At 37.0% G+C, this 14,231-nt stretch overlaps 1 protein-coding gene across 2 annotated transcripts in view; it reads left to right on the forward strand.

Annotated features, from left to right (window-relative positions):
• Positions 1-14,231, forward strand: part of LOC113171721 (guanine nucleotide exchange factor VAV3-like) — a 42,071-nt gene that overhangs the window by 3,556 nt on the left and 24,284 nt on the right. The window contains exons 2-14 of one of the 2 annotated variants that reach the window (XM_026374315.1): positions 63-179; positions 5,318-5,376; positions 5,948-6,013; positions 6,581-6,698; positions 7,275-7,367; positions 8,403-8,471; positions 8,555-8,658; positions 9,206-9,305; positions 9,639-9,734; positions 11,819-11,887; positions 12,539-12,625; positions 13,739-13,824; positions 14,023-14,155. In XM_026374315.1, the coding sequence (XP_026230100.1) occupies positions 63-179; positions 5,318-5,376; positions 5,948-6,013; positions 6,581-6,698; positions 7,275-7,367; positions 8,403-8,471; positions 8,555-8,658; positions 9,206-9,305; positions 9,639-9,734; positions 11,819-11,887; positions 12,539-12,625; positions 13,739-13,824; positions 14,023-14,155 (1,197 nt within the window). The remainder of the gene's footprint in view (positions 1-62; positions 180-5,317; positions 5,377-5,947; positions 6,014-6,580; positions 6,699-7,274; positions 7,368-8,402; positions 8,472-8,554; positions 8,659-9,205; positions 9,306-9,638; positions 9,735-11,818; positions 11,888-12,538; positions 12,626-13,738; positions 13,825-14,022; positions 14,156-14,231) is intronic. The other variant, XM_026374316.1, reaches the window with a different exon arrangement.

Genomic DNA, 14,231 nt, shown 5'->3' on the forward strand with positions numbered 1-14,231 from the left:
AACAGCATTAAAGGATTGTCCCTACATGAAGATAATTGTCTGTGTGTTTTTTTTCTCCCCAGTTTCTGTGCTTGAAGAACATCCGGACGTTCCTCATATCTTGCTCTGAAGTGTTTGGGATGAAGAAAAGTGACTTATTTGAAGCCTTTGACCTATTTGATGTCCGAGACTTTGGAAAGGTAACACCCTCATCCATAGTCAGTTTTACAAAGACAAATTTGATTCAGCACTTTCTACTAAATTCATGTGACGTGTGTATCAATAATTCACTTTACAGTTTTTAGGCCAAACTTTTAAAATGTGTCAGACAATTATCTAAACTTATTGTACTTCAAAAGAGCAAAAAGAGACATTTTGACCACATTGCATTAAATCCCTGGTTCAAATCTGCACTTGTTAAATCATAAAATATATCTTTGCAGCATTTTGAGGAAAACTGCTGAGATTAATATTATTAGAAGATTTCACATAATGAGTCTCAACATTAAAGTAAAACTATAAATAACAGAAAACCTGTAGCACATCCGACCTTCACACAATCACACTTTCAGGTTCCTATATAATAAACTATGTGATACAGAGGCAGTCAGAGGTGAGGTGTCTTTGTTCCAGAGTATAAAAGCTTTTGACATCTGTCCAGCTGGTGCCTGGTTGTGTATGTCTAGTGCACTTTTGAAGTGGCTGCTCGACTTCTTTTTATTGCTGTGTTATTATGGGAGCTGGTTTCATAGTTTGTACAGTGTTACTAGGTCAGTGGGTTTGTAGTGTGTGCCTCCTAGACACACAGTGGACTGATTTAACTTTGCTGAAAAAGCACACTTGCTCCGAGCAGCTTTATTCCCACATTTCTTTACTCCAGTGCAGCCGGAGCCTCAAAGCATTTAGAGCTGTCTGAGCATTTTTGGATGGGCTGCCCTTAGGGAAATACATTGTTATTTTTCTTTTTATTTAAAATACAGAAGATTAAGCCTGTAATGGCTTCATCGGCTTTACTTAGACAGCACACACAAAGAAATTAAAGTCTTATTTATGTCTTTTATTGGGCAATGCTATGCGTAATTATAGTGTTTGATTAATTTGTGGTCATAAGTGTGACTTACTAACGGTGGTGCATGTTGAATTTTGCATGCAGTTTCCCCACAAAGACTCTTTTCTTTCAGTCCAGTGTGTTCAAAAGAAGCTTCCAGTTAATCTGGCTGTTCATAATCCCACAGGGGAGGTGCTGCCTACAAATATGTACAGTACATCCAATCCAGGCTGCTTAATCTCAGTCATGTTCAAGAGTTGTCCATCAAACAAACAAGCTTCCGGAAGAGGAAGATTGGGTGGAATCATTACTTTTTTCCCATCATGAGTTAAAAGTATGGGTGTTGGGTTGGATGGGCTCCAAGAATGGTTGTACATCTGAACAAGAAATGCTCAATCTCTTCCCCATTTTCCAGAAAACATCCAAGAGAGAACATTTCAAATCTCAGTTAGTCTAATCCACTTGAGCTGGCTTGTGCCAACTCAGCCCGTAGACTGAGCATTACTCCGCTGAATATCTAATGAGAGTTCTCTAACCTACATTCCTCTGCTGATTTTTTTCCGCTTCACCCCAGGCAGCCACGCTGACTGCATGCAGCAGCCTGAAGGCGAGAAAGGTGAAGTGAAGAGGCAAAATGTGTTTATTTGTTCCTTTAATCTAAAATAATGTCAACCTGTGACTGCAACGCAAAATGGTTAATTCTAAATTTAGGTAAACGGAGAAGGTGACACATAAGGATTGAACTCAGGAGTCAGGTTTATTGGCCAAGGTAAAAAGGGGTTAGAGGAATCTCTAGTCCTTTTTATTTTCTTCTTAAAGAAATACCTCAACATTTTGTTGAATACCCTTGGAGACATTGTTGCATGTTCAGTACAGATAAGGGAAAACCTTTTACAATGCTGAAAGTTGTACAATCCTGACTCTTTCCATGCTGTCAGAGCTGTGAAGGCAGCCTTGTGTAGCTACTCAAATCAAGGTAAAAGTCCATCACTTTCCTCCAATCAGGTTTTGCATCATCTTTGTTTTGTAGACAGTAATACATTCAACCAGACAGTTGTGTTTACCACATTATTTCTTGAATCCTCTTCACTGACTGTGCTTAGGTGGAAGAACATGCTTCGTACGGCAAGGTGCACAATCAGACGTTTGTAATACCCGAGACACAGTGGACATCGGATTTCATGACCCTTTGGTGTGTGTTTGGTGTTAGAATAAGATTTTACAGGCTTTAACTTCTGCAGCATGGCAAACATGAACATTTGATGTATGACTCTGCGTTACCCTTTTCCTTCTTTTTGCTGTTTTTGTTTCACAGTACCCTGGGTATTTATGATACACTTTGTAAATAGGCCACACTAACCACAGTGGTTGGAGTTTGCTTCTTAACTCAAATGTGGCTTAAACTAAGCATCAGATCTTCAGTCATGTGAAAGAACAACTTGTTTTTAAGATGAGCTAATAGGATTTACACTTGCAGTATATAAAGTGAACAAATGTTAGATTTTCCTAGTGCATTTACACAGGTCTTCCTTGATATGATGTTGATATTCTACCTTTTTATATAGTTGTATAGTTATCATTAGTCTCCTTCAGCACTGCACATGGAAACTGTAAATTTCACAGTAGCTTCAACTATTATTCTTATACAAAGTTTACAAAGCAATTTACAGCAATGCCAATAATTGCTTTCTGGGAATTTGCTTTAGGTGTTAAGTCATGGAATAATTGAAAAACACAATGCCACATTGCAAATAAGTGAAATCATCTCACACATCATGTTGACTGCTGTAAATAGCTTGTCAAGAAGATGCTGTGGCCTTTTGCAGCTTTAAAGTTGGTCTCTCATACGACACACAGGACTGTTTCATGTCACAAGCACACCTGTGTTCAGCCAAAGCCACAGCACTCATCACACAGGAAGAGAAGATAAACTGCAGACAAGCTGCTATATCTAACCTCATCAACTATTTTCTTTTTCTATACCATGCCTGCAAATCCAAAACCTGAGAGCAAAGTACTTTGCAGTCTTACAAGAGACTTTTATAGAGTCAAAGCATTAAGTAGCAGATAAATGTGTGTTCTCTGCCAATCTGAAGTATAGAGTTATTTTAAGTTGATAGGTTAGGTGAACACCCTGGTGCAGGCGTGTTTTCCTGAACCCAGTTTTAATATGTAACAAATGTGTTACTACAAAAAAAAATCATGTGTAATGTAACGGACATCAACCTTCCAATAATGTATAAACTATTTATCTGTATGCAGTGACGTTCTATTGGTATGTTTAAATTTATAGGCTATTTGCAGAAAAGAAGCCTAATATATACGTTTGTTGTAGTTGTAGGTCTGCAGGTCTGCTCTTCAAAGATCTCCCACTTTTCTTTTTCTATTTCACATCCAAACACCCCCGCCACCACAGAAACTCCGACACTCTGTCTGAGGCAGAGGTGTTAGAATTTGAGGTAGCATGACCATTTCCTGCAGACCGTTCTCAGAGTCTTTCATTTCGTTTGTTACTTTCTCTCATTGTTGTCGGTTATTTTATTTTTATTCATGGGCATAATTAAATAACCAATCATTGAACAATGCCTGCGGTGTAATTTATTTAAAATGTGGGGATAAAAATGGTAAAACAAATTTAATTTAATTATGTGACCATACATAGCTACAAAGCAGTTAAAAGCAGTGGTAGATGAATACGTTTGTGTGTGTGTGTGTGTGTGTGTGTGTGTGTGTGTGTGTGTGTGTGTGTATATACAGTATTTAAGCTATATAAATAAAAACACTGATGTTATTTTGGTCTGAAAGTCAAATTCTCAAGTTACTTTCTTGTTGCACACACATTAACCATCACTGCGTCTACAGCTGCTGTCTACATCTAATTCAATTAATATTTCTTTAAGAGGAGACATACAGACCATGAACTGCAACGTATGTTGTCCATCGTCTCCATTTTCTGTCATCTCTTTACCGTTGCTGTCTTTATACCGTGAAACTAACCCCAATTTATCATTTATGCTGTACATGTTGAGGCCTTGCTAAATGCCTATGAGATAAGTACTAACTAAAGTTACTGAGGTTTTCCTGATGTGGTAACTAATTGAAGGCTAATACCAACACATGTTGGTGTTTAAGGTGGTAATGCTACTAGGCGGTAAATATAGTTTTCAGTTCAGTTTGATTAATATAGCATCAAATCAGAACAAAACACTGCAGAGGAGATACTTCCTTTAATAGAAGAAACATCCAGCAGGCCCAGGGCCGCGGTGAGTGGCTATTTGTCTCGACTGGTGTGGAAGTGGAAAGCGAAGAGGGAACAGATGGGTAAAGAATATAAGTCTGAGCTTTGGCTGAGGCTCTTAATGACAGTCTGAGACCTGTCCTCACACATAGCATGATGCTACCGCCGTTGTACTTCGCTGTGGGGATGATATTAGCCAGATGATGAGCAGTGCCTTGTGTTTGCCACACACAGTCCTTTGAGCACTGCCCAGAGAACCGTTGTCCTCATGCTCCGAGTCCTTTCAATTGCTGTTCAGCAGATGGGCTGTGGCTTTGGCTTCCATCTAACTGCCTCATTGGTGGTGTATTACTGCCGAGGTCTTCTAAAGCTCTGTTAGTTTGGCCAAGTTCTGCTGGTTCCAGACTTTTTTCCATTTTACTGTTAATGAGGCTTCTACTTTTAGGAGATTTAATAAATTAACAACACAATAAAATGTAAGAAAAGGGTTTGAATGCATTCAATGTTCATCCTCTCTTGCAATATTTGATTCAACTTAGAGGTGTGTTTGGGGTCATTGTCGGAAAACAAATGATGGTTCCACTAACTGCAAAAAAGATAGGATGGCGTTTTGCAGTAGCCATTAACCGAGTGTTTCTTGCCATACTATGGATTTGTACAGTTATTGTAGTAGAACTTATAGGATTATTGACTTTCTACCCACCCTTCATCTGCACAAGACAACCAATGGTCTAAAGCACATTAAAAAGGCAAGAAATGTCACAAATTGGCTCTTGACAAGGCATTCTGTGAATTGAAAGCATCCAAGTAAAAAACAATAATATGCTAAAATATAAAACACATTATTTTACTATTATATTTTATTATTTACCACATTATTGTTGACTACATGATTCCATATTTGTTTAGCCATAATCTTAATGTCTTCAGTAATGTACAGTGTTGAAACTAATAAAAATAAAGACGCCAGTTAAAAGTTGTGCGTTTTTCTGAAGGTGTCTAATTTGTCTCCCCTTCCATCTTTTTTTGACATTTCACCTTCATTTCACCAGGTCATGGACACTCTATCGAAGCTCTCTCTCACACACATTGCACAACAAGCAGGATTCAAGTAAGTCACTAAAAACAAATGGACTTGGAATTGGTAGACAATTTATAATTGTCTATGAATGAGTGGTTTTGTTTTTTTTGCACCTCCACTTCACCGTTGCCACCTCCTTTTACTGAAACTCTAGCCACATCTCACAAATTTCCACCTTAACGAGTAGAATGTAGTAAGGAAATGACATGCAGTAAATAAGATATATTAGTTCATATAATATATAAACACATCCAGGCCTGCTACTCTGAGGTTTAAAATATTTTGTCTGCATCAAGTGTTATTTTGAAAGATTTATAATTTTAGAATTGTAAATCTACTTTTAAAAGTATACTTTAAATAAGCAAATACATCATACCTTCTTGGCACGTACTGAACATAATGGGGAAGCTACAAATCTCTGTCCACATGCCAATTCCTTTTTTCACTCATTGTGTCCTCGTCTTTCATGCAAAGCCATCCTAAGTTGTTTGAACATATCACATATATTAACAGTTTTCCTGCCTTTTGTCAACCATCAGTTTCTCCGTAGTGATGTTTTTGTTAAATGTTTAACTTCACACTGCTTTGCTGTCATTTTCAGGCCATTTCCAACAGAGGAGAGCGTGAAAGACGAAGACGTTTACAATAATCTTGAAGACTTGATAGAGTATGTATGAGGCTCCTCTATGCAGGTCTGTTACTGGTATTGATAGAACATTATTATTTTGTTCAGCTCTGCTTATCATCCATGCTCTCCAGGGGCTTGGACACCCACATGTTTGGTAAATTTCTCGGTTACTGTCAGAGGAAATGAATGAGTAATTCAGTGTGTTTTTGCCGATTGCTTGCATACCACCTACATCAGGGTTGTGAATGGGAGCTGTTGAAAGTTTGATTGATTGCTAAAGAGAAATCGGGCTGGTCACGTCACAGTTTCAGGGCATGCTCACTTTGAATTGTACATTAGGACTTTCAAAAGTACTTAATTCTTGCAATGAGTAGAAATTAATGATAAATTAGTAAGTGTGAAAGTCTTGTTTTTTCTCCTTTATTGAATTACTCTACTAAAGAAATAAAATACTTCACCAATAGATAACAGTATGGATCTTATATGTTTGTTTGTTAATGCCACATTTAATAAGTCTTACTGTGTGTGTGTGTGTGTGTGTGTGTGTGTGTGTGTGTGTGTGTGTGTGTGTGTGTGTGTGTGTGTGTGTGTTGATGTGTGCGATAGTGAGAATGCCCCTGTGGACGACGATGATTTGTACGCTGCAGTCTATGGACTGGAAGAAGACTACGCAGGTGGAGAGATCTATGAAGATCTTATGAGGACTGAGCAGCAACCCCCATTGGTACTGCAATGAGTCATGCTCACACAAGCGCACACACGTGCACGGCTTTTGTGCACAGACATTTTAATACATTTTTGGCACCCCAGCACATTGAGTATTTGAGCTTCATACAGTAGATGATTTTGAACTAATAGCCCACAATATCCTAATTATAATTTCCACTCTTGATTTTCTCACCTGTTTCATCGTTAAGTTCTGATGCTCTTTACTTAAACAGCAAAATGTAGAAATACACATACAATAATACAGGATGAGATAATGTGTACACTATAGTATTATACTGTGTTTTTAATATAAATAGCAAATAAGCTACTTTTGAGTATTTGACCTAAAGCTGGGTGACCTTAAGTATTAAATGTTATATATTTGATCATACTATTGTTTCTATAAAACAATGAACTAGTAATTATTGGTGTTAGATAATGGCTACTTAACAATATTTTCCAAATTTGTTTGTTTAAATAAACGACCAACAAAAAATGATATTATTTAACTATAGATATCTACTTCCGTACAGTTGCTCCATCAGGTAGAAATATTTATTTGCAACAATTTCTGAGATGGATGTCTTTCTAGAAGCAGGCAGAGGTTGACGTCCGGAGCTGCTGCCTTACAGAGATCAAACAGACGGAGGAAAAATACACAGAGACCCTGGAGTCCATCGAGAAGGTACTAAACCATCTTTAACAACTGCACATGTTGTGTTACTTGACTAATGATGGATTTCTTCCTGTCAAAATGTTTTCACCTTTAATTTGACCTAACTTATTGTAAATAACTCAAGTCCTATACTCCAGTACACTTTTGGAATCCTTGTACTAGAATATTTCTATGTTATGTATCGTTTACTCCATTATATTTATTTAGGGTACGTTTGCAGATCAATATTTTAACTAATAAATTACACAGTACTACTATGGTATTATTGTGGATGGACAACGGGTCAGTATATAAAGAGGTTAAAATCAGCTGCTGTTTTTTTCTCTAGGTAACAGAGGCTTTTGTTTGAATCATTTCTTCTTGTTTTTCAATTACATTTTAGTTTTTTTTTTTTTTTTTTAAAGATAGTTTTCACCACTACGACTACATTATGTCATCAAAACCATCAAAGTCATTACTGTTTAAAATACACTGTTATCTTAATGCAGGACTTGTACTTTTGTACTTTAAAGCATATATTTAGCACTTTGACATGGTACTCCTACTGATTTAGTTTAGAAATCTTTTATACCTCTGTAAATTGTAATGTAGGAATTCGGTAACAACTCTTCAAATTCACGTCAAACGTGTTTGCCACATACAGCATCCTTAAGTGACTACTACTAATAACACTGCTGCTCCTGTTCAGGTTGACAGATCGACCTGTCTGCTCTTTTTAAGTGACTTTCACATACATTCATTTTAAAAGCACTTTTTACGCAGCACATCCAGCACAAGATTTAGCATTTATGGGGAATTTGAGGGGAAATTCCTGATTTTCAGTTCCAAGGTTTTTGTGCCAATGTGCTTCACTATCATTTATCTGACATCCTTTATCTTTTATATCTGTTGCTGGTTTCAGTATGAGTGCGCCACGGCTGCTGCAGCTATGTCATATATCATTAGCTATGACCTTTCATGTTGTTTCCACTCAAATAGTCGGTGAACAAATTTGATAAAAGAAGCAGAGAGGTCTCATGTCGGTTTTTGAATGTTTCTCTCCAGTATTTCCTGAATCCTCTGAAGAAGTTCTTCTCTGCAGCAGAAATAGACAAAGTTTTTGTCAATATTCCAGTAAGTTTCATCCGTTGTTTTTCACGACATAAAAAATAATAATACTGAATACTAAATGCTGATGGCTTCCTTCTCTTATGCAGGACTTGGTTAAAGTTCACAAAAGCCTGATGGTGGATGTTCAAGACTCCATCTTGAACAAAAATGCCTTAAATCTCTATCAGATCTTCATCAGCTACAAAGATAGGTATCATCATAATGTCTTCTTAAATTGCTTTCTTCCGTTCAGTCCTTTTACAGTTGTATCTTAGTATCAGCTTTTTGCAAAATGAAAATGTCGCATCACCGATTCACCTCGCATCAACGGCTCGGTTTAACTACAACATTTACACCACTTGTTGGTTTTTCATGTTGTGGTCAGGTCAGCATGGCCACTGTGTGGCTATGCAGCCTTATACACAGCAAGCTGCAAGGCAGCGTGTTTTTAACATGTCGATCATGGCTGCATGAAATTTCAGGTGAAACCAAAGGCACAACAGAGAGAAGTGATAGATGGAGAATTACAGCTGCTTTCTCAGAGCATGTCTTCTTATAGTTTAAGAAGTATGTTCCATTAGTCCAAGCATAGATGGCTGTCTTGCTACATGCTACATTATGTGCAGCATGACTGATTCATGATGTCATTTACACAAAGATCCTTTCTCCTATTTCATGTATGCATTGTATCACTTTACTTTTTTTTTTTGCATCCAATTCTCTTTTTCTTGCCTCACTTCCTTTTCTCTGAATTGTAGATTGCTTATTTATGGGATATACTGCAGTCAGGTAGAGATCGCCATTGCTGTTTTAGATCTCATTTGCAAAGAGAAGGAGGATGTCCGCTTGAAGCTGGAGGTTAGACACATGAAGAAGCTGCCCTGTCGAGCACACACATGCACAACCCCTCACACACACAGATCTAGTTCTTCCTTAGTGTGTATTTTGTACAACACACATAGATTTTTTTATTTTCTTATGGTATTATTTGTATAGTTTGGTCATTACTGCTATTATTAGTGTACAGTGGTAGAAGACATGCAGAAGATAACAAGTGTGAACAACCAAAATCTATCATTACTGATTGATGCATTATTAATAATGCATGCTTCAACATGCTCTGTGCATTGTTTTCTCCCTTGTTTGGCACTTGTTTCAGTAACAACATGTATGTGGTTGCATTTATTACAGGAGTGTTCTAAAAGAGCCAACAATGGGAAGTTTACACTCAGGGACTTGTTGGTTGTACCGATGCAGAGAGTCCTCAAGTACCATCTTCTTCTTCAGGTAAGACGGACATGATTCTGTAATTCACGCATGTCACAGACTTCGTACCTTAATCTATGTTTGTTTTCTGAAATAGTGAGCAACTTTTGGCAATATGTGTTCATTATGTTTTAATTTCAAATGAATATTTAGGTGTCTTACTCACACAAGCTCATTCAGGGATATACATCAAAATTAGCCAGATAATCCATGTTTAAAGTACAGTTTAAACTTATTTTTATCACTTCTTTTCTATAATCAGTGCAGTTATATTATTATTTTCTGGTTTAACTTATGGGATCTTTTTTTCATAGTTGTGTCCACTTGAGGGCGACATTCTCCACATACTTGGCTGCCTCAAAGTGCCTAAACACTGCAAACACTACATATAAAACATGTATTTTGACAGGTCATTCAGGTAATGCATTTAGTTTTGTCATAACATGTGTGCAGTAAATAATTGGAGACATCGTCTTAGAGAATTTTCCAGGATTTCCCCTCAAAAAAGATTAAAGGTGAAAATATTTTTTTGCAGCTGTGTTTGTCACCTGTGTAAAAAAATAAATAAAATCACAATGTAAAATATGATTTTTAGGATGATTTGGTTACAGTTCTTAGACATGTTCACCTGTAGAAACCAGAAATGCAGCTTTTCAAAATTCTAAATTCATCTCCTCCTGATAACTGTGTGACACAGTCTCCTCTGGTTGGGATGAATCAGAGGTCAGACTATAGCTGGCAGGGCGGATGAGAACAATGACTAGAGAGCTCTTTTAAATTGTTGTGGAGGGTAAAGGCTTCCTTGGTAGAAGGTGACGATCCCCAGTGTTTTCAGCAACCCCCTCAGGTGAGACTTTGAGAAGGGAGAAAAAAGGGAAGAAAGGGAAGATGAACTGGTAAAATGGGAATAAAGTGAGTGGCTACATCAGCACTGTAGCATCCACCTTCTATCATTTGTAAGGCTATGTTTGTAACGTTGGTGCATTATGAAGGATAAACATAAATGCATCTTATCCACCTGTGTTATTGAACACACGTGATGTGCATTTTGCTGTAATTATTATCAAGCCTTGATGACATCATTTTCTACTACCACGCAGCACTTTGAATGATGCTATTTAACAGGTGTTATTGGCAGCATGTGCTATTAATTTGCAGCATCTCTCTAGAATTAGAAAACATTTAACTTAAACTCAAAAAAGAAAAAAAAAACAAACCCAAAAAATCATTCAGACAGTTCGATGTTATTATGTGTCATTGTATTGGCTGTGGAAACATCTCACTGTGGACCATATGAAACTGGCTGAAGGTTAGTCGTCCACAGGAGACCGATTTAATCTGCAGATTGGTTCTCAATTGCAGGTTACACTCCCAACAGTAACTTCCATGTGTGGATTAATCAATTGTGTGTGTGTGTGTTGGCAGAATACTGTGGTCACATCATCTCCTAAGAATGTGAATTTACACACAGTTTTTTTTATTGTTTTATATATTCAGGAGAAGGAGAAATCATCTTTGTCTAATGTCAATTCAGCTTATCTGCTATAAAGTTGAGTCACTGAGTCAGAAATGCTGCAATATATTTTGCTTAATGACCATGTTATGCAGGTTAAATGTGGTAACGTAATACGGTATCATATTGTAAATGTAATGGAGTAGTATAAAGGAGGACGTGTTACTACAGTGATATTCAGTAGTTTCATAAAATGAAACGCATCAAAGGAGAATAAACACTGTCAGTCTTTGTGTATTTAGCTTTATTTTTGGGTATTAAAATATCATTTGTATGGTATTAACTGAGGCTTATTTGTCATTTTTTGCCTGAAAAATCCTTTGTACTGTGTCAAATCAGAGAAAGCGAAGAAAATGAGCTGCCTTCTGAGTCTCTAAAAGGCTTTTTTGTTATGAAACCAACATGGTGAAGCTGCCTTTCACATAATTTACTTTAAAGTCATCTTCATTATGAAATCAATAATCCAGCTACTCATGCTAAAGGAGTTTGTTCAGTTTCTGTGTGTGCGCGCGCACGTGTGAATGAGAGCAATCTGTTTATAGTCCAAAGGGAGTATACTCCATCTTTTTTTCCCACTTTCCTCTTCCAACAGGAGCTAGTCAAACACACTCATGATGCTGCTGACAAGAGCAACTTGAAGATCGCTCTCGATGCCATGAAAGTAAGTGCAGTGCTTATAGTGAATGGTCCGTAATCATTGTGATTTCAGCTTGTTACCAATAACAGATTTAGTGTTCGTTCCAAACAGTCTCTGCCACTGAACTATCAATTTTATCAGATGGGGAAAAAAAGTCATAAATCATTCATGACTCACTGTTACAAATGAGAGTGAAATGATACAAACTTTTCCATCACATTAGTGAGTGCTGAATGCCCTCTTCACTTTTCCAGTCCTCAATGGAGCCTGAGCTTCATAGGCGGCTGATTTGAGCACTTGGCAACAAAAATATTTGAAACTTGAACTTGGAAAAAAAAAAAGCCTAAATGTTCGAATCATCCTTTTAATATTTCTGTGGCGTGCATGGTTCTCTTACAGTAGCACACAAAACACAACAATACAGTTTTACAGGGGGTTATGTACAGTGTTCATGCTAAGTTGCCCGAGTCAGCGTGCTCATTTTGATCAGCTTGAGACAAGAGTGGTAGCGATGAGGTGCATTTCCCCAAATGTCGTCACTTTTCCTTTAAATTCATAGTAGAGAATATTTTTTTATATTATATATTATATTATATTTTTTAATCTAGGCTTTACAAGTACATTTTCTGACATATTTCCCTACATCTAGACCAAATGTGTGTGTCTGTTTTACAGGACCTGGCTCAGTACGTCAACGAGGTGAAGAGAGATAATGAGACTCTAAGGGAGATCGATCAGTACCAGAGGTCTATTGAAAACCTGGTAAACCAAAAATCTTTGCTTTTTCTACAGCTGTCAGCAGCTGTTATACAAAACATTTTATTTCCTTTTAGTAGGTGATCAGGTTTTGGGAGTGGATTTCATCAGCTTTCACTCAGTCGTCAGACACCTGCTTTAAATATGGTCACTTTGAAATGTATTGCAGTTTATATTCTACTGTTAGACAGGTGATGAGCCTTGTGTTTGCCACATAGTGCTTGGAGTTCTTTTCCAACTCTGAACAGGCCAACCACTATACGATAAAGGCCGGACTGATGGACTGTTACTAAGCTGTTTGTCCTTTCGCCATGTTCTCACATCTCTGCAGAGGACGTCTAAAGCTCTGACAGTGACTTCTAAATTCCCATGAATTCTCATTACAGATTATTACATGTGAATTAAAGGGCAAACATAGCTTTTTTTCCACTTTAAAACAAACATACAGTAAAACATTTTGATAGTATCTGTCATAAGTTTTAAACCATACAACAATTAAAATATCAAATCCAATTTATTTCACATTTCATGAACACATAATTCAGAGAATAAAGGTTTAGTATATCAAATTTGAGCTGAAATGTTGGGCATACAACTCATACATAATGCACGAGACTCCATTACAAAGTTTGGTAATAAGAAAGTAAGACCAGGGGAAAGTAAGGTAGTGAAAGAAGAAGTCATTTAATAGAAGCAGAAGCATATTAGAAAAAAACAAAACATGACAGCAGCAGAAGAATTATGAGTAAGAGAGCACGAGAGCCTGTCAGGTTATAAAGACCTTCTACTTATCTTTACTGAACAAGACTGATGAGTGAGTGTCATTGGTGATAACGAGAGTCAACAAGAGACGGTGTCAGAACTTGAATGACATTTTACCAGGGATGTGCATCAGTTTGGGGATTTGTTATAAATCCCAGCAGATTTTTTTGTTTTACTTTTTTTATGTGGGTTAAAATAACCGTTACTACTGAAATTACTTGTGTGCAACAGAAAGAAACCATAGATAAAAACCATGCAGAAGCATGCATTATAATGTGTTCTAGTAATTAGACACGGATAGCGCGCTTTGACTTACTCTCTCCATCAAAAGGTTGATGACACATTTTCATCTTTCAGAATCAGCCTCTAAAAACCTTCGGTCGGCCAAAAGGAGATGGAGAAGTGCGCATGATCTCCAGTGTTGACAAGAGGAAACAAGACAGGTTGTTCTACTTCTGCTTCGTTCAACTAAAGAATTTGAATCGCAGTAATATATAAATAAAATAAATATAAAAAAGCAGCTTATAATGAAGCACTACAATTTAATCACTGCTACTGTATGTGTATAAAGTCAGAGTTATGATATTTACAATAATTAGTGGTAATAATCATTTCTAAAAGTTTGTTTTCTTGTTGTACAGACATATCTTTTTGTTTGATGTGGCTGTCATTATTTGCAAGAGACGTGGAGACAATTATGAGATGAAGGACGTACTGGACCTGAACTACTTCAAAATCACCAACAACCCCACCTCTGACAAAGAGGGTAAAAAGGTCAGCTGATCAACGACTCCACATTTTGGTTTCCTGTTCATATCTAAATAAGCAGCAATATTGAAAATGTTTCTAA

The sequence above is a fragment of the Anabas testudineus genome, chromosome 17, assembly GCF_900324465.2.
Source record: "Anabas testudineus chromosome 17, fAnaTes1.2, whole genome shotgun sequence".
NCBI classification, from domain to species: Eukaryota; Metazoa; Chordata; class Actinopteri; order Anabantiformes; family Anabantidae; genus Anabas; species Anabas testudineus.